This window comes from Hoplias malabaricus, chromosome 8 (assembly GCF_029633855.1).
Source record: "Hoplias malabaricus isolate fHopMal1 chromosome 8, fHopMal1.hap1, whole genome shotgun sequence".
Taxonomy (NCBI): Eukaryota; Metazoa; Chordata; class Actinopteri; order Characiformes; family Erythrinidae; genus Hoplias; species Hoplias malabaricus.
In genome coordinates, this window is record NC_089807.1 from 42,586,149 (window position 1) to 42,607,003 (window position 20,855).

The window sequence follows — 20,855 nt, forward strand, 5'->3', positions numbered from 1 at the left end:
GATATTCTTCTACAGGTTTCTTTTAATCCTCCAATCACTGCCTCCATAAATACACCAGGGAAAACTGAACCATTAAAAGGAAGCCTTTGCAGTTGCTCAGCTCTAGGGTCTGAGGTCCTCTGTTGCTACACAGGGGGGTTTATGCCTTCCCTTTACAGAATCTCAGTAGGTTCAGACTCACCGTACATGATTATTACATACACAATATCTCCACATAACACACTTTAGTGTCCTTCTCAGAAAGAGAGAGAGAGAGAGAGAAAGAGAGAGAGAGAGACAGACAGACAGAGTGAGAAAGTGAAAGAGAGAGGAGAGAGAGAGAAGAGAGAGGGAGGGAGAGAGAGACAGTGACCTAGAGAGAGGAGAGAGAGGGAGGGAGAGAGAGACAGACAGACAGAGTGAGAAAGTGAAAGAGAGAGGAGAGAGAGAGAAGAGAGAGGGAGGGAGAGAGAGACAGTGACCTAGAGAGAGGAGAGAGAGGGAGGGAGAGAGAGACAGAGAGAGACACACAGACAGAGACACAGAGAGAGAGAGAGAGAGAGACAGACAGAGACACACACAGAGAGAGAGAGAGACCGACAGAGATAGAGATAGAGAGAGAGAGATAGAAAGAGAGAGATAAAGAAAGAGAGAGATAGAGACTAACATATAGGTACAGTTGTAAAAAAACTAGTTTCAAGCTTTTAACAAATTAGTCAAGAGCAGTTGCAGGTTTTAGAACAAAACAGCAGGATGTAGAATGATGTTTCTAACAGTGAGTAGCCAGTTAAACACCTCCTTCCTATTTTTAGCCTTTGAGTTAATGATTAAAGTCCATAACCAAGGGATTTCAGCTTCAAATTACGCAGGCACAGGGAGAACAACACACCACACTCCTCACAGACAGTCACCCGGAGGAAACCCACTCAGACACAGGGAGAACACACCACACTCCTCACAGACAGTCACCTGGAGGAACCCCACGCAGACACAGAAAGAACACACCACACTCCTCACAGACAGTCACCTGGAGGAAACCCACTCAGACACAGGGAGAACACACCACACTCCTCACAGACAGTCACCTGGAGGAACCCCACGCAGACACAGAAAGAACACACCACACTCCTCACAGACAGTCACCTGGAGGAAACCCACTCAGACACAGGGAGAACACACCACACTCCTCACAGACAGTCACCTGGAGGAAACCCACTCAGACACAGGGAGAACACACCACACTCCTCACAGACAGTCACCTGGAGGAAACCCACTCAGACACAGGGAGAACACACCACACTCCTCACAGACAGTCACCCGGAGGAAACCCACGCAGACACAGAGAGAACACACCACACTCCTCACAGACAGTCACCAATATATCTGTTATTTTATCAAAGTATCCTCTGCTTTTTTTTATTTATTGCTGAAGCATTCGTATTAACAACAACAGTACAATGTTTCTAGAACCTTTCTATTTTTCTGGAACAATGTTTGTGGCCATTTTGCAATTTGTGTAGATGTGTATACATTTAACCGAACATACACTCCTATTACCAGCATATGTTCAGCTACAACACCAGCAGTCAGTACTTATCTTGAATACTGGGTTTTAAAAGGGCATTTCCATAACAGCAAAACAGCAACGTGTACAGAGCCAAGCCTGTCTTTGACTGGACATGACTTAGTCCAATAATCTGCAGGGGTGTGTCTTAAGAACAGTGCAGGCATTATGAGCTCATTCTAAAGCAGCTCAGATGTTTTCTAACAGTTTCCTGATGCGTTGGTCGGCATGTGCAGCTGGCAGGTGAAGAAACACTCAGGCAGTCCCTTTTGCTGCCATGAGCACACACACACACACACATACACACACACACACACACACACACACACACACACACAGGATATGAAGAATATGAAAGATGACACACAACGTTTTTTCACCACGCAGTTATTAAAGTTATTCAAAGAGTTGAGCTGTAGTCTTTAAGTCTAATTCAGTTATTTTACACACATTCTGTAACAGAGCAACAGCACGGTGTACTTGTAGCGCCCACTACTGGTCAAGAAAGTTGAACATCCCTGAAATAACCAGTCTCCACTGTGGGTTGCTTCTGTAAACACTGATCATTTTGGTAGATGTTTGTAAAACCAAGTCAATAGGGAATAACTCACAACGTGGGGGCTCCGTCCTGGGGCAGGAGGAGGCGGGGGTGCTGCTGGATGGTGATGGGGGAGCTGGAGGCCGAGCCCGATCCGGACCCTGATCCGGATCCACAGCTTCCAGAGGACATGCTGGGAGGATGCACCTCAGCCAGGTAATCCCGAGGAGGCTCTGTCTGCAGAGGCAGCTTCAGGTGCAGCTCCTCCCCCACAGGAGCGTCCATGATGCCGCAAGTGAGAATGTGTGAGAGGCTACAGTCGTCACACGTACACCTGACGGAGGAGAGAAGGTTAAAATAGACAGCATTTTGACTTGAAAGAAGTGCGTTTATCTTCCTGTCGTAAAGAGGAAACCCCATCTATAAACAGGTGTATCCCCTCATGTGTGACCACTCATGTTCATATATATGACCCCTACTGCACGACTGACAACGAGCTGACACTGAGAAAAAAATCCAGTTTCAACATAAAATAAGTGAAATAACAACACTGTATTCTAAAAAAATAGTGATTAAGGATGGAGCCTACTGTCCATACACTGCCTTCATTTGTGCACGTTTGGATAACGCCTGCTGATGAGGGAGAACCGGAGCAGTCCCATTGGAAACTCATGAGGTGTGTGTAGCTAATAGTTCAAGCCTCACATCCCGGTGCAGTGCTAGTTCTCACACATGATGTGGGTAACACCCTTTTGAAGCAGGTGTCCAAAATGCACTGGAAATGACATTCATCAAATGCTCTCACTGGTGATATTCTCTGCCAATGTCTTTAATAGCCTCAACCACCCGGTCTCACAGTCACTCCTGATGTAGTCACATATGTCCGCCATTTTATGCGACAATATCACAATCACAAGTGTATGGGTAGTTACCATAGAAACACTATGTGACAGTAAACGACAACTCCTCCTCTTTACAGGCGTCATCACTCATATAAACTAGTAAAAAGCATAATGCGAATTACAAAACGTAGGTTCTTAATCCAACAAAGGCATAACGTATTTTATGGTGTCCTACTTTAGCTTTAACTCTAACGTGAACATTTCTTACATTTAACGTTATTTTGACTAATTTTCAAAAGGTGAAAAGGACATTTCTCCAGCCGTTATTTGTTTCGACATTTTAGCAAATAATGACTTAGTAACGTTATATTTTCCGTAAATAAACATAAGACCGTGGTATTAACTTATGGTAATGACGCCTTAATGAGGAGGAGTTGTTGTGTTACTGTCGTATAACACGGGGCAACGGTCTCTATGGTAACTACCCATTCACTTATGATTGTGATATTGTCGCATAAAATGTCGGAAATATGCGACTATATCACGAGTGAGTGTGAGATCAGACTGGTCTCAAAGACCACTGCTTACTCCACTGTTGTCAGAGACTGAGCAGCTCCATCTAGTGGATATACGGTGAACTGACAGTTACACTCTTTAAACGGATGAACATTTTTGTACATAAATGTAGCACAAACGAGTCTGGCATGGTGTAAATATTATCTGGGGATTTCAAAGACAAGATCAAAACGTAAACACAATGTTTTACAGCCACAGAACAGCGCAGTCTGAAACGCACCTTCGTCTGTAGTTGCAGTTGGGGCAGTCTGGGATGCTGAGCCTGGAGGATAGCATCTGCTTTACAGTGTCTGTGAAAGTGCTGTCTCCTGCCAGAGATTTCTTACTGTTCTGTAAGAACTGCAGAAAATATCATGATTTCACATTGGTTTATTCCATTTAACACCGATACCTACTTAATCAGCTGATAAATGTCGAATACATTCAAAGTACACAGTGCTCTGAATTAGTGAGCGTTACCTGCTCTTCAAAAAACCTTCTCTGTTTGAAGATCTCTCCGTCTTCTTTAAGCATTCGCTGCTTAGTTCTTAAAGACATCTAGCACAAATAAAGGGTGAGGTTTACTTGGTTAGACTAAGTGTTATATGGCTATTTATTACATAGTAGTATCAAAGCAGGACTGGAAAAGAGAAATCAATAAAAAATTAAAACCTAGGCAACTTACATTTTTACTAATTAGAGATTTATGAGGCTCTGTCCGTTGATTTGTGAGGTTCTGCCCTTCAACTTTAAACAGCAACTGGAAATTATTAAAGAGAGAGAAAGTTTCTGTAAGTCATTAAACATGGAGTAAAGTGGTAGAGATTACATTCAAAAATCAGTTTATTTCAACAGAGGAGTTGAAGAAAAATACTGCAATTTTAATCTGATTACAGCCATGTCCTTGTCACACTGACACCGACCGAGCAAAAGGAGACTCTGGGCTGGCAGTAGTGACAAAATTCACTGCTACTCATTCATTCATTCATTCATCATCTGTAACCCTTATCCAGTTCAGGGTCGCGGTGGGTCCAGAGCCTACCTGGAATCATTGGGCATTTTAAACATAGTTGACATATGGCTTTATCCTGCATTAGTGGATGCTACTGAAATCCATGAAAGCGTTATTATTTATTTAGAGCAGCACAGTGGTGCAGCAGGTAGGTGTCACAGTCGCACAGCTCCAGGGACCTGGAGGTTGTCGGTTCAATTACCGCTCCGAATGACTGTCTGTGAGGAGTGTGGTGTGTTCTCCCTGTGTCTGCATGGGTGTCCTCCGGGAGACTGTTTGTGAGGAGTGTGGTGTGTTCTCCCTGTGTCTGTGTGGGTTTCCTCCCGGAGACTGTCTGTGAGGAGCGTGGTGTGTTCTCCCTGTGTCTGCGTGGGTGTCCTCCGGGAGACTGTCTGTGAGGAGTGTGGTGTGTTCTCCCTGTGTCTGCGTGGGTTTCCTCCGGGTGCTCTGGTTTCCTCCCACAGTCCAAAAACACACGTTGGTAGGTGGATTGATGACTCAAAAGTGTCCGTAGGTGTGTGTGTGTGTGTCTGTGTTGCCCTGTGAAGGACTGGCGCCCCCTCCAGGGTGTATTCCCACCTTGTGCCCAATAATTCCAGGTAGGCTCTGGACCCACCACGACCCTGGACTGGATAAGGGTTACAGATAATGAATGAATATTATTAATTTACTTTTTCAGTATTTGATTAAAAAAAAGTCCAATGATTGAATCTTTGCAAGCTTTGAATCTGAAAAATTGTAAATCTGACATTCTGGTATTTTATAATAAATTATGGTCATATTCATGGTCCAAAAAATGTAGTTAATTATAAAGAAAAAGCATGAGTATATGTTTTAATACTGTTTTCTGTGTTTCGATTGTAAAACGGAAGCTTTGTTGATTTCCTGTTAACTACTAAATCAATACAGACCTGAGGAAGCCATTCAATAAGGTTTTAAAATCAAATTAAACTCATGTTTCAAAAACAAGAAAAAAATCTTCTAAAAGCCTTTATGAATAAAGAGGTTCAGAGAGAAATGAAAGGTGTCTCATTCAGTGCAGAGTCCAGCCTCGAAGGGATTGAGTTGAAGTGTTTGCTGAAAGTAACCTGTTCATCTACGTAGTCGTCTATCCTCTTCTCACACTCCATCCACTCCACCGCCACTGCCTTCATCTCCTGCTCCAGGCCGTGCAAACTGTCCAGCAGTGCCCTGTACATGTCCTCACTGTATGAGTCATGAGACGCTGTACCCTGCCTGAACACACACACACACACATACACAAACTAAGTAAACATTTACCATTAGGACTGTATCTACATCAACATGAAAACATGATCAAAGATTTAAAATGGAAAATAAATTCAATAGCAAACAGGTTCAGAGAGAGAGAGAGAGAGTGAGAGAGAGAGAGAGGGTGAGAAAAAGAGTGTGTGTGTGTGTGTGAGAGAGTGTGAGAGAGACAGAGTGTGTGAGAGAGATAGAGAGTGAGAGAGAGACAGAGACAGTGTGTGTGTGTGAGAGAGAGAGAGACAGAGACAGTGTGTGTGTGTGTATGAGAGAGAGAGAGAGAGAGACAGACAGTGTGTGTGTGTGTGTGTGAGAGAGAGAGAGAGAGAGACAGACAGTGTGTGTGTGTGTGAGAGAGAGAGAGAGAGAGAGAGAGAACAAATCATACTTGAGCTGTGCCACAAGAGCAGGTAGACTACTGTGCAAAATGGGCTCGGAGAACACCAGGCTTTCAAACAGATGCTTATTGTGAAGCTCCCACGTCACCTGGAACTTCTTTAGATGCTCATTCTCCTGTAAACAACAGAAAAAAAATGCTGAACTGGAATTTTAGTTTTGTAGATGTCACAGCTCAACAACAGCCTTTTCTCTACACAATAATTCAGGCGATGTATCCATCAAATTCCCCATGAATAAAAGTTATGAGTAGTTTGAACATCAGCAGCCAGCTTTTGTAATTTTATCATTTCTTAGAGTTGTGAAACTCAGGGCAGTTTCAATGAAACTCACTTTGGGAAGAAGGAAGAAATGCCGTGGCAACGTCAGCAGTGATTATACATCGGGGAAAGACCAGTGCTTAAATAATGCAAGAAATTAAAAGGGAAATATCTATAAAAGTGGCGTTCAGACCTGAAGCATCAGGAAATAACCGTTCTGAAAAAATAAATATGTCTTTGAATAAAGTAAAAGTTTGAAAAACACAGGCTCAACCAAAAGAATGAATAAGATTTTTATCATTCTTGGTTTTCTGGGAAAACACCAGACACTGGAACATCTCTGTGAGGACTTGATGGCAGCCACAGGAGCATTTGTGAGTTCACCGATGGATGGTGGATGTTTAGATTTAGAGTAAACAGTAGCTTTATGGCACAGTTGTTCGGCCGGATAATACTAACTCACCAGAGTGAGCAGAAAGCTGCTGATGGTTCTCGCTGCCTGACAGAGGGCACTGTACTCCTCCAGAAGCAGAGAGATGAACTGGTGAGCTTGTGGGGGGCCCTGAGTGGCCCCTGCAGCCTCGGAGCCAGCCGACAAGTGCTTGAGCAACCGGACCTTGGTCTCTAGAACGTACTCTCGCGCCTGCTGCTCCAGCCGCTGGTAGAGCTGATACGGGTCCTTCTCACAAAGCCTGGGTTAAATAAAGACAACAATACATATGTTAAAACTAAATGTAGTGAGGACTCAAGAGAGGGTTTGAAACACAAACAGCACGTCTGTTTATCACCACGGTGAAATCAATGTTTACAGCTTCAGAGGAGAATACATTTCTCACACTGCAGGGCAACAACAACAACATTTAAACAAACTATTACTTAGTTGTAACATTACAGAAAGTGGTAGTATGTAATTTGGCTGTAAAGGAGTTCACTCACTCACTACTTCATTCATTCATTATCTGTAACCCTTATCCAATTCAGGGTCGCGGTGGGTCCAGAGCCTACCTGGAATCATTGGGCACAAGGCAGGAATACACCCTGGAGGGGGGCACTGACTCACTAAGTAACTAAAAAAAAAGTGGCCACTTTCTGACAGATGGAAAATATTAAAGGCTAAGCACCACTTAATGGTCCTCCATGAATATTCCACATTATTGTAGTTACTGACAGATATAAGTATGAATTAAAATGAAAATAGCAGCTTAATTTACTTTAAAACTGACAATTTTATTAAATTAACGGAAAAACCCAAGCTCGCTACGGAAATTCTCGAACGCGACCGTGACGTCACTGGTGGACAACAGCTGAACAACGCCGCGGTAAAACACCGTTATGACTGACTGTTATGACAGTATCTAGCTAAATAACCAACATTATTCATGACAATAGCCTAGCAATAAGCTAAACTCAAATGTAGAGGTACCGTTATTCTTGTAAATGTGATCGAAGTCGAACTCGAACTCATCCGACACTATAAACCTCCGTAATGCAGCTACGTAGCCGAGTATAATCTGAGACACCGAGTTTAGCGAGTCAAGCTAACGTTAACTAACACCAACTAAAACAGGCGAAGTGAGTGTCCTTACCCTGTTTACCTCCATGTTACAGAGGCTCTTGAACACCTTTCGTTGGTGTCCTTACATGCCCATATTGTTGGAAAAGCGCCAGTGAAATGAGCTACAGATAACGGAGTGAGCGGATGGTCCTTTCCAAAGTGCCCGTTTAAAGTGGACAAATTTAGTCCATTTTCTGGATATTTTGGGATCTTTGGGCCATTTGTTCACAGATGTCCCACTGTACATTGAATGATTGCAGCCAAAAACAACACACCTTTTCGTCATTTTGCATTAAATTAAGTGCAGCTTCTAGAGTTGTTGTCCACCATCTACGTCACAGGCAAGACGCCTATTAGAGTTTCCCAACACCGGGGGGGGGGGGGGGGGGGACCAACGGTCTTTTAAACCTTATTCCTTCAATTAGTAAGAAATAACATGTTTTCTGACTCTCAATAAACACAAGTTAGGAACTCAAATTCCACTGTATTTATTTGTTTGACACTTTCATAGAGCTGGTGCCTAGCCTTTAAACATCTGCAGATGTGAGACAATGAAAAGCTCCAAACGCATGACAGTGAAGGATCTCAAAAAGCACAGAAGAACCCTAAAAAGAGTAGAAAGAACTGACCGGTCCACCAGCTCCTTCATGCTCTCTTTGTCTCTGTCCAGCGGCTGATCCTGGTCATCGGCCAGTGGAGTGCCTGTCTGTCGGTAGATGCAGCGGACGAGGTAGCGTACCTCTGACCAGTGATTCTGCAGCTGCTGGGACTCTCGCTCTGATTCCGCTGTGATCTCCCTGATTCAGTAAAACGGAAAAATGGATCAGTACGTACTGCGTTACTATTATATGCGCTATTTTAAAAAGACATTTATTAATCAATAACGGGTCATGGCTAACGTTAGATTGCTGTACTTTGCCCAGAATCAATGATTTATTCATGTTTTTTGGACATTGTTTCATTAAAAAACACTCCATGAATGTTCAGTATACTCACAGCACATTGTAAGAAGTGCTGTATTTAGTTAAGAGCCTAATTTGCATATCAAAGCCTTGTAAGCCTTTTAGGCCAAAATCATGATGATGACTGACAATCAAACAAACTGCCCAACTTCAGATAAATACGGGGTTATTTATTCATTATAGTGTTTACAGTAAGAGAGTACGATGAGCGACAACCTATTGGTGATGGGTCCAAAGCTGAGGGACCTCCACTCTCACAAGGCATGATGCTAGACAACCTTAGCGCCTAGTAGTTAGTGTTCTCCTCCAAACACACAGGCAGCAAAGTGGAGGCTTAATCCACATGCATCTGAGGAAGCATATTCTAGCCTTTAACATCTCTGTGTGGTATCACCATGTGATTTGAAGGAACGGTGCTAACAGATGAAAAATGGTACTGACTAACATCAGGGAGAAAGAAATTCCAGGTAAAGATCAAAAAGAAAGTTAGTGAATTAGTTCTAGTTCCGTCACCTCCTCTCGTTGCAGGCCTCGCAGCTGCACACTGTGTCCGTTGAGACTGGCGTGCTGAGGTCCGGCGTTGGTAAAGTAGGAGCCCCCACGATTAGCCTTCCGTTAGCTCCCGTTGCCTCCTGGGATAATCCGCCATTACCCACTGGCATGTGCAATAAAAAGTCCTGATTCTACATAAAAAAGAGGAAGTGATTTGTGAATTGGTTATTTTGCTTAAAAAGAGTTTCAACATCACATTCTCGTGACAGTGAAAATGTGCAAGTAGCCTGTAAACATCGGCCTTAAACAGGTACGAGCCACATTCACCAGATGTTTTGCAGATGTTATATATATATATACATACATTTTCTGGGCAGAAAACAGATCATCATTTTAAAATGATATATATCAAAGTTCAAATAAAACATGAATTAATTAATTCGTTCATTGTCTGTAACCCTTATCCAGTTCAGGGTGGCGGTGGGAGAACACACCACGCTCCTCACAGACAGTCACCCGGAGGAAACCCACGCAGACACAGAGAGAACACACCACGCTCCTCACAGACAGTCACCCGGAGGAAACCCACGCAGACACAGAGAGAACACACCACGCTCCTCACAGACAGTCACCCGGAGGAAACCCACGCAGACACAGAGAGAACACACCACGCTCCTCACAGACAGTCACCCGGAGGAAACCCACGCAGACACAGAGAGAACACACCACATTCCTCACAGACAGTCACCCGGAGGAAACCCACGCAGACACAGAGAGAACACACCACATTCCTCACAGACAGTCACCCAGAGGAAACCCACGCAGACACAGGGAGAACACACCACACTCCTCACAGACAGTCACCCGGAGGAAACCCACGCAGACACAGGGAGAACACACCACGTTCCTCACAGACAGTCACCCGGAGGAAACCCACGCAGACACAGGGAGAACACACCACGTTCCTCACAGACAGTCACCCGGAGGAAACTCACGCAGACACAGAGAGAACACACCACACTCCTCACAGACAGTCACCCGGAGGAAACCCACGCAGACACAGGGAGAACACACCACACTCCTCACAGACAGTCACCCGGAGGAAACCCACGCAGACACAGGGAGAACACACCACGTTCCTCACAGACAGTCACCCGGAGGAAACCCACGCAGACACAGGGAGAACACACCACGTTCCTCACAGACAGTCACCCGGAGGAAACTCACGCAGACACAGAGAGAACACACCACACTCCTCACAGACAATCACCCGGAGGAAACCCACGCAGACACAGAGAGAACACACCACGCTCCTCACAGTCACCCGGAGGAAACCCACGCAGACACAGGGAGAACACACCACACTCCTCACAGACAGTCACCCGGAGGAAACCCACGCAGACACAGGGAGAACACACCACACTCCTCACAGACAGTCACCCGGAGGAAACCCACGCAGACACAGGGAGAACACACCACACTCCTCACAGACAGTCACCCGGAGGAAACCCACGCAGACACAGAGAGAACACACCACGCTCCTCACAGACAGTCACCCGGAGGAAACCCACGCAGACACAGAGAGAACACACCACACTCCTCACAGACAGTCACCCGGAGGAAACCCACACAGACACGGGGAGAACACACCACACAGACAGTCACCCGGAGGAAACCCACGCAGACACAGGGAGAACACACCACGTTCCTCACAGACAGTCACCCGGAGGAAACTCACGCAGACACAGAGAGAACACACCACGCTCCTCACAGACAGTCTCCGGGAGGAAACCCACACAGACACAGAGAGAACACACCACACTCCTCACAAACAGTCACCCGGAGGAAACCCACGCAGACACAGGGAGAACACATCACACTCCTCACAGACAGTCACCTAGAGGAAACCCACGCAGACACAGGGAGAACACACCACACTCCTCACAGACAGTCACCTGGAGCGGGACTCGACCCCACAACCTCCAGGTCCCTGGAGCAGTGTGACTGTGACACTAACCTGCTGCTCCACCGGTCCGCCATCAAATAAAACAAACACAAATTTTTTTCAAGACGTACTAACTTTTCATCATCTTATTTATGAAACGTTCGTATATAAACCAAAAACACTTTAGCACCGCTGACAAATCAAATTATGTGCAAAAATCAAACACCAGGCCTCATTTACATAGCATTTATATAAATCACGCCTTAATTCATGCAGATGTTTGGATACTGAGCCAATGAAAAGCAGCATATCAGAAAGGTTTCCAGGAACATTTCTACACAGAAAAAAAAAAACCATTTACTGTAAACCTACCCATCTTTAATATGAAACCAGAGCTCTCAGAGACTTTCCTAATAACATCAACAGCTAAAAGACTTGACGTTCCCTAGAGTCAACTCTTCTTATACTGAGGCTAAGACACGAAGGCCAGGGATCTGGGAGAAAATGATTATTTTGGGGTCTTCGGCTCACCTTTGTTTCCTCATGTTTCATAGCGATAGTTGCTAAAACAAGCACAATCAAACACCTTTAAGAGCTTTTATGGTAAGCTTGTATTAAATTGAAAGCTGGTAAAACCCTATTTGACATGTTATACGGTCGAGGGCATTGTCTGAACTATTAAGTCTGTGCACAGCCAGCACTGATCAACACTTTCCAACATTTTCAGGACATAAGCTTCAACCCATCCACTTTTAGTTTCTGTTGATGTTACTGTTGCAAAGCACCGAACAGCACCCCTTGTGGAGCAATTGATTAAATGCACACACGTTAAGGAATTGGTGAGTTAGCAACAAGCCAGGTCCATGAGGTGTTCCACATCTGAAACTCATGAGACATACCAACGAGGACTGGTCCGAAGGGGGCTGGCGGTTGTCCTTCTCCACAGTGCGTTTACAGTCGGGGCAGACGTAGAGGGGTAACTGGAGGGCAGTGGAGGCTTTGGGAGACTGGCCTGTGCCGTTCTGGCCGGACTCTTGCAAAATGCTGTCCTTCCGCTCACTGCGACATAGCAGACAGCGATCGCCTGTGGTGTAGGGGGCCTTCTGATTGAGGCCGAAAGTGAACGGGGTCTGAGAGAGAGAGAGAACACACATCTGTAACATCTCTATAGGGAAAAGCTCAATGTGTGTGAATGGCAGTTCACAAGGACAGGTCATTTAGAGGATGGTGAGAAAGGAGAAAACTGCAGAATAGTACAGTATCCACCTAAAACAAGAGGGAACTAATGTGCAAACGCAGGAAAGATGCAAACTATCTCAAGCCTCTGTAAACTCAATGCAAAGAGAGAAAGGGATTTGCTTGTTACCTGAAGGACTCCGGAAAAGTCTGAGTTCACCGGCCCTTCGGAAAACTGTGGCGTACCATTCATTGGAACCTGGAGAAAATAACGACAACAATAATTACTCAATCCACACCACTCTCGAGTAAGAACTACAAGGGCCTTATAGGATAATAGACATCCACCTAGGATCCTACAACAACAAGCAATAATGTAAAGCTTGGGTACGTAAAACAACATCTTCACATTTAACACACACCAAAACCATCTTCTGTAGGTCTGAGTGTTCAGAAATGTTTCACAAGGTTAAGGGCAAATATTGTTTGCATTTTAGGAAAAAAGAAGTCCTGAACAGACACAAAAAGAACACACCACACTCCTCACAGACAGTCACCCGGAGGAAACCAATGCAGACACAGGGAGAACACACCACACTCCTCACAGACAGTCACCCGGAGGAAACCCACACAGACACAGGGAGAACACACCACACTCCTCACAGACAGTCACCCGGAGGAAACCCACACAGACACAGGGAGAACACACCACACTCCTCACAGACAGTCACCCGGAGGAAACCCACGCAGACACAGGGAGAACACACCACACTCCTCACAGACAGTCACCCGGAGGAAACCTATGCAGACACAGGGAGAACACACCACACTCCTCACAGACAGTCACCCGGAGGAAACCCACACAGACACAGGGAGAACACACCACACTCCTCACAGACAGTCACCCGGAGGAAACCCACGCAGACACAGGGAGAACACACCACACTCCTCACAGACAGTCACCCGGAGGAAACCCACACAGACACATGGAGAACACACCACACTCCTCACAGACAGTCACCCGGAGGAAACCCACGCAGACACAGAGAGAACACACCACAGTCCTCTGTCTAGAAAACAGAAATACAAATCTAACCCTCTACTGCAATGATGCTACGTGTGTTGACCTAGCACCACTGGCAGTGAGCACAGATCACGAGGACAGCTCCTATAGATATTTTCTTTGCTCTTGGAATGCTTTGAGAATAATGAAAGTCATTCAATGCATCCATATCTGCAGTCTGTCATAAGTCACGGTGATATCTTCCAGAAATCTAGGCCTTAAGCCACTGCCTGGTCCTCCAGTCCAACCACGTCATGTTTATTTCCGATAATTAAAGTCCCTGAAGACATACCAGCATCACTGCAAACACTGCCAACCCCTTGGCAGCGGTGCTGTACATTTTACGTAGCTTGACCTGAGGCAGTTCGATTTGTCTCATTTGTTTCTGCATAACCACCAGCAGCCAGAAGGGTATAATGTCAGCAGTGCATAATATTATTGTTTATTATTATTATTATTAGCAGGGGTAGTAGTAATGCTATTATAGCTAATATTAAAGTATTATAACCGTATATATTGTTGTAGTGGATGTACTTGTTGATAATATCGCCCAGAGGTAATCAAATATGAATCGTTCATCCTAAACCAGTGGTTTTCACTGTCCACGTGACTCTGTGCAGAATAATTTGCACAAGTCATTGCCATTATGTTTTGCCAACTCTGTGACTGCATCAAAGAAAAAGAAAAGAAGAATGGAGATAGTTTGCACTGGATGTTTTTCTCCAATCCTTGGAGTTTTGATGCTGGTACTTAATAAATAGCATTTAGCTTTGGACCTGGACTGGAGCCTGCATACTGAGTACCTCTGGCTTTACGGCTGGACCTGGGAAACAAATTGTTGTTTTCACATCCATTTTTTATTGCCATTCCTGAGACAAAAACTTGTGGTAACTTTACAGGAGCAGGATGTTGTATATTTCAATGGAGAGTGATTCAAGTAATTTCTCTTGTTTTGAATACCATTATTTTCCAAGGGAAAAACATGTTTATCAATTTTAGTCAAATTTTAGTTCACTAAAATGTTTACAGCTTGAACACACGTGAATGGACCAAGACAAATGCTCAAAAAGTGCTTATCCAGTTCAGGGTCATGGAGGGTCTGGAGCCTACGCGGAATCACTAGGCGCAAGGTATCAGTGCTTCACACTTACACTCGTAACCTATAGACGCTTTGAGGAGTCAATCCACCTACCGACGTGTGTTTTTGGACTGTGGGAGGAAACCGGAGCACCCGGAGGAAACCCACGCGGACACAGGGAGAACACACTAACTCCTCACAGACAGTCACCCGGAGGAAACCCACGCAGACAATGGGAGAACACACCACACTCCTCACAGACAGTCACCCGGAGGAAACCCACACAGACACAGAGAGAACACACCACACTCCTCACAGACAGTCACCCGGAGGAAACCCACGCAGACACAGGGAGAACACACCACACTCCTCACAGACAGTCACCCGGAGGAAACCCACGCAGACACAGGGAGAACACACCACACTCCTCACAGACAGTCACCCAGAGGAAACCCACGCAGACACAGGGAGAACACACCACACTCCTCACAGACAGTCACCCGGAGGAAACCCACGCAGACACAGGGAGAACACACCACACTCCTCACAGACAGTCACCCGGAGCGGGACTCGAACCCACAACCTCCAGGACCCTGGAGCTGTGACAGAGACGCTACCTGCTGCACCATCGTGCCGCCTGGTTCCAAAATATTTTATATTGACTTCCAACAAATTTAAGAAGGTTTTTTTCCTTCTCCTATAACGTTACTACTTTGGAGATATTATAATGCCTTCACACAATGGGGAAAAAAAGCTATAAGCACTTTGAAATTCTTTGAGATATAAACTAAGATTATTAAGAATTGACCTGAATTTACAAACCGCTTCCATTTCGTTCTGTATGGAGCACAATGTCTTTAACTCCTACAACATTACCGTGTCTTTGAACAGGAATATGAACGTAATCAAGAGGGCCATAGTTCAGCTGTTAACATCAGGCCAAGGTATCAGTGCTGCTGCTTTTCTTAAGTCAACATAATAGTCCTCTTCATCTACAGATGTTGTTACCTTGGCAACATATGGAGAACACTTCAGGTAAGACTGCAACTGCGCTGGACATCTGATGCAGTTTATTACAGTGTCATTACGTACCTGGAGGAAATTTCAGAGGGCAAACATGGTAACAGACGATGCTATAGGACAGTCTTCACTTCTGGCTCAGTTTATAAAGCTATCATACTAGCGAACATGCTAATGTATATATGAATTAGTAAGCACGATTTAACCAGAAAATACTGCAATGCAAAGCCAATCACTTGTCTATAAGGTAAATAAATAAAAAGTAAACTTGGCAATTTAATCCTCTTCACACTGAAGGGTTTATTGGCTTTAAAACTCCAGTCTCAAGTAGGAACTAAAGGTCTCTTATTAACCAGAGAGAAATCCATATTCGCATTCAGCATAAACTGCCCATTTGTAAAATCTCCACACGACAGAGATCTCATTCATTTTCATCCAGCACATAAAACCTGCCACGGTTTTTTGAAGAGGTTAAAATGCCCTTGGATCTGTGGTCCAGTCCAACTGAATTAAAAAATAAAAACCTCTACTGACCTGCCGGAACTGGTGCATGGAGCTGTACACACTGATACACGATGAGTAAACAATGCTTAATCTTACCGCTGCAGTTCCCATTAGATAACTGACTTTCACTGGTCTTCACTAACTATCATATAATTAACACAGATATGTCAGGGTTCCGGGGCAGCACGGTGGCGCAGGAGGTTGTGGGTTCGAGTCCCACTCCGGGTGACTGTCTGTGAGGAGTGTGGTGTGTTCTCTCTGTGTCTGCGTGGGTTTCCTCCGGGTGACTGTCTGTGAGGAGTGTGGTGTGTTCTCCCTGTGTCTGCGTGGGTTTCCTCTGGGTGACTGTCTGTGAGGAGTGTGGTGTGTTTTCCCTGTGTCTGCGTGGGTTTCCTCCGGGTGACTGTCTGTGAGGAGTGTGGTGTGTTCTCCCTGTGTCTGCGTGGGTTTCCTCCGGGTGACTGTCTGTGAGGAGTGTGGTGTGTTCTCCCTGTGTCTGCGTGGGTTTCCTCCGGGTGACTGTCTGTGAGGAGTGTGGTGTGTTCTCCCTGTGTCTGTGTGGGTTTCCTCCGGGTGCTCCGGTTTCCTCCCACAGTCCAAAAACACACGTTGGTAGGTGGATTGGTGACTCAAAAGTGTCTGTAGGTGTGAGTGAATGTGTCTGTGTTGCCCTGTGAAGGACTGGCGCCCCCTCCAGGGTGTATTCCCACCGTGCACCCAATGATTCCAGGTAGGCTCTGGACCCACCGCGACCCTGAACTGGATAAGGGTTACAGACAATGAACGAATGTCTGGGTTCCTCAATCCTGGTCCTGGAGATCTACTACCTTGGAGAGTTCCCATGCCGGGTGTTTAAATGCTCCTGTAGATCTTCAGATAAGGTGTGTGGATCTGCACTCTCTCTGATCTCTAAAAGCAGGTTTGGTAACCACTGACCTAACTGATCTAGGGAGAAGAACAGCAGAAGACCTTTATCTGCAGTGCACCTTATAGGGCTCTGGTTGAGACAAAGCTACCCACCTTGTGTGTGACAGGTCTGAGGTGGAAAAAAAAGGCTGTTTAGAGAGTATACCCTTGTCTACGTGTATTGCATTTCTGATCAGCTGTTAAAACACTAATCCAAAAAAAGCAGCATCGTAGCACTAAAGATACTCTTAAACTGCAGTGCAAGCACGACGGTCAATACTCTCTCTGCCAGGTAGGATGCTCATGAGTTCAAGATACTTTTGGATAGCCGGGTCCTGGTAGGTACCAGTGTCAAAACGTACTGACAGTCAGTGCTACACACACACACTGAAGGCCACCACTGACTACTTTAGGTTTGTTCTGCATTTTCACCCACTTTTTAAGTCAAAGGGCAGTCAAATGAGTTGGTTATTTGTGTGAAGAGAACCTTTGGTCCAGCCTTTAAAGCTCTGACTGAAGTTAGTAAACCTTTCCTGTTAGATGTTGATAATATGGCATTTTGACATTTTGAAGATCTACATTAGAATATTCTGATACATCTTACACACTAGTAGCAACAGATTAAATAATAATAATAAACACAACGCTCAGTACTATGACTTGCATTCAGCACTTTTACACTGAACTGCACTGTATCGAATTACACAGGTTTCACTGTGCTCTCTCTATAGTGAAACACACAGTCCAGTGTTGTTTAAAGGTGCGCTAGGCAGTTTCACCAAAAGTGCCTGTCGCTTATAGTTCACCGATCTAAACGCCAAAGACCGCACATCCCTCTAACCGGCCGATACACCGCTGCATTAGTCAAGGCAGCCTCCAGTGGCCAAGCAGGCGAACCACAAAAACAAAGACGGACGTTCCATTTAAGAGGGCTCCCCATTTTCCAAACCGGTTTTTGATGCACAGAACGCACTTGCGCCGATGCCGCTGCTGAAATAACATTTTAAATCACAATCTTCGCGTTTTACACTTAATCTTAACATCTTGGAAAATGAAAAACAAAACTCTGTAGTGCACCTTTAAGTCTCGGTAGCTGTTGTCACAATAACAATACAAAGATCTCGTATTGCCTACCTCTAGTGTCCAGCTATTCTCACACACTGTCAGCGCAATAGTGGTGTCATATTTAAAAACACTGTGGGTACAAGCTTTTGCATTCAGTGTTTCACACACAGTACTGCACCAAACCCAAGGTTTAGGATTTTGATGTCTTTTATATAATAGAGGCATTGGGTTCGATGATCCCCACGTACAGATTTACAGGCCATACCCTCATAAACACACTGTTTACACTGATAAATAAGACATGTCGTCATACTGCCCAGCTCTAAACGTTACTATCATCTGAATTCTCCGTGCCACCTTAATTAGTGCGGCAGTCTGCTGCAGTATTTAAGGTGGAACGGAGAACTCAGATAAGAATCAGCTTAATAAAAGAAACAAACTTCAGCATCGTCTGCACATGCCATGCCCCATGATCATCACACGACACCCACCTCTCCGTTGAGGCCGGAGTCTCCGCTCGACATGGTTAAAAACCCAGGGTTTGAGGAGGGAGTCGCCGCGGCTGCAGTGGCCCGGGCCGCGCTCTGAGCAGTGGACTTTCCTGCGGCGCTGCTGCCGGCGCTGCTGCTCCCTCCGCCCGCGCCGCGCTTATTCTTTCTTCGTTTCGCTCCCCGCTTCGCATCCGTAGGGCTCATGTTTATGTCGTTTTTCCGCACGAACGACACAGACAGCTGTCCGTCCACAGCAGGCGACGTGTCGGCAGAGGAGTCGGGGCTCTGCTCGTGAGCTACGGTCGAGATTTAGCTTTATTTTTATAGTTTTTTCCAGATAAAATCAAGCGCTACCGGAGCTTCACATTCCAATATGGCCAACTCACAAGAGTGTACGCCCTTACGCGCTGGCGTCATGGCGGAGAGGGCGCTGATGGGAAATGTAGTTTTCTATTTAAAGTAGCGCTTGTAGTCCAAGGCTGTCTAAATCGTTTGCAAAACAGACTTGTTTACATCTACAGAGACAGCTGCACCTGAATGGGACGTCAACATGGGCTTGGTCTCTGGCTGTAAAGTGGACTGCCCATGTCACATACATGTGGTAACTCTCTATATAGGGAGGCCAAATGAGCCCAATTTTTTAACCCATTCTGATCCCAACAGCAGGCTTTGTCCTTGGGTTAAAGGAACTCTTTTGTTATGATATGATTTTCTCGCTTCTAGGCTCCCCCTACTGTTACAGAGTGTAATTCACACCTACACACTTTGTTTTGGCTGTACACAACCCACTGTGAGCCTAAGATCTGCTCCGCTGTTGATGGGATTGGTTCCTTACTCTTATGATGTAACAAACCCTGCTTAACATAATCTGCCAGTTAGATACTCTCTATGGAATGCTGGGACTTTCAAGTGGAAATGCTCAGCCATACAGCTGACAGCTTATTTCATTCATAAACAACCACACATGTACATGCTAACAAGATAAACAACTTGCTTATTGCTGGAGGGGGTCTTTAAGCAGTTTTGGAAACTCGTGTTTATTCACAGAATCAAGCAGCCACTTCTCTGGGTCGTGGTCAAGCCTCGGCGACAGATGCTCCACCCACAAGTTGATGGAGAGTCTGATACTTTCAGTGCGTTAAGCTGGCCTCACTGTCAGGATTCTTCCAGTTGAGTTGTGATTGGCTCTCTGCCTTCTTCATTCATTCATTCATTGTCTGTAACCCTTATCCAGTTCAGGGTCGCGATGGGTCCAGAGCCTACCTGGAATTATTGGGCTAAGGTGGGAACACCCCCTGGATGGGGGCGCCAGTCCTTGGCAGGATGATATACACTCACACACTCACACCTACGGACACTTTTGAGTCGCCAATCCACCTTTCAATGTGGGTTTTTGGACAGTGGGAGGAAACCAGGGCACCCGGAGGAAACCCACACAGACAGAGAGAACACACCACACTCCTCACAGACAGTCACCCGGAGGAAACCCACGCAGACACAGGGAGAACACACCACACTCCTCACAGACAGTCACCCGGAGGAAACCCACGCAGACACAGGGAGAACACACCACATTCCTCACAGACAGTCACCCGGAGGAAACCCACGCAGACACAGGGAGAACACACCACACTCCTCACAGACAGTCACCCGGAGGAAACCCACGCAGACACAGGGAGAACACACCACACTCCTCACAGACAGTCACCCGGAGGAAACCCACGCAGACACAGGGAGAACACACCACATTCCTCACAGACAGTCACCCGGAGGAAACCCTCGCAGACACAGGGAGAACACACCACACTCCTCACAGACAGTCACCCGGAGGAAACCCACGCAGACACAGGGAGAACACACCACACTCCTCACAGACAGTCACCCGGAGGAAACCCACGCAGACACAGGGAGAACACACCACACTCCTCACAGACAGTCACCCGGAGGAAACCCACGCAGACACAGGGAGAACACACCACACTCCTCACAGACAGTCACCCGGAGGAAACCCACGCAGACACAGGGAGAACACACCACATTCCTCACAGACAGTCACCCGGAGGAAACCCACGCAGACACAGGGAGAACACACCACACTCCTCACAGACAGTCACCCGGAGGAAACCCACGCAGACACAGGGAGAACACACCACACTCCTCACAGACAGTCACCCGGAGGAAAC

At 45.8% G+C, this 20,855-nt stretch overlaps 1 protein-coding gene across 3 annotated transcripts in view; it reads right to left on the bottom strand.

Annotated features, from left to right (window-relative positions):
- The window catches only part of fam193a (family with sequence similarity 193 member A), a 29,632-nt gene extending 10,584 nt beyond the window's left edge, over positions 1 to 19,048 (bottom strand). For 2 of the 3 annotated variants that reach the window (XM_066679561.1, XM_066679560.1), the window contains exons 1-12: positions 18,673 to 19,048; positions 12,736 to 12,804; positions 12,269 to 12,499; positions 9,446 to 9,615; positions 8,600 to 8,767; positions 6,879 to 7,107; positions 6,148 to 6,272; positions 5,579 to 5,726; positions 4,164 to 4,238; positions 3,959 to 4,036; positions 3,720 to 3,838; positions 2,155 to 2,415 (exon numbers count right to left, since the gene is read on the bottom strand). In XM_066679561.1, the coding sequence (XP_066535658.1) occupies positions 2,155 to 2,415; positions 3,720 to 3,838; positions 3,959 to 4,036; positions 4,164 to 4,238; positions 5,579 to 5,726; positions 6,148 to 6,272; positions 6,879 to 7,107; positions 8,600 to 8,767; positions 9,446 to 9,615; positions 12,269 to 12,499; positions 12,736 to 12,804; positions 18,673 to 18,876 (1,877 nt within the window). In that variant the 5' untranslated portion in view covers positions 18,877 to 19,048. The remainder of the gene's footprint in view (positions 1 to 2,154; positions 2,416 to 3,719; positions 3,839 to 3,958; positions 4,037 to 4,163; positions 4,239 to 5,578; positions 5,727 to 6,147; positions 6,273 to 6,878; positions 7,108 to 8,599; positions 8,768 to 9,445; positions 9,616 to 12,268; positions 12,500 to 12,735; positions 12,805 to 18,672) is intronic. The other variant, XM_066679562.1, reaches the window with a different exon arrangement.
- Between the last annotated feature and the right edge of the window lie 1,807 nt (positions 19,049 to 20,855).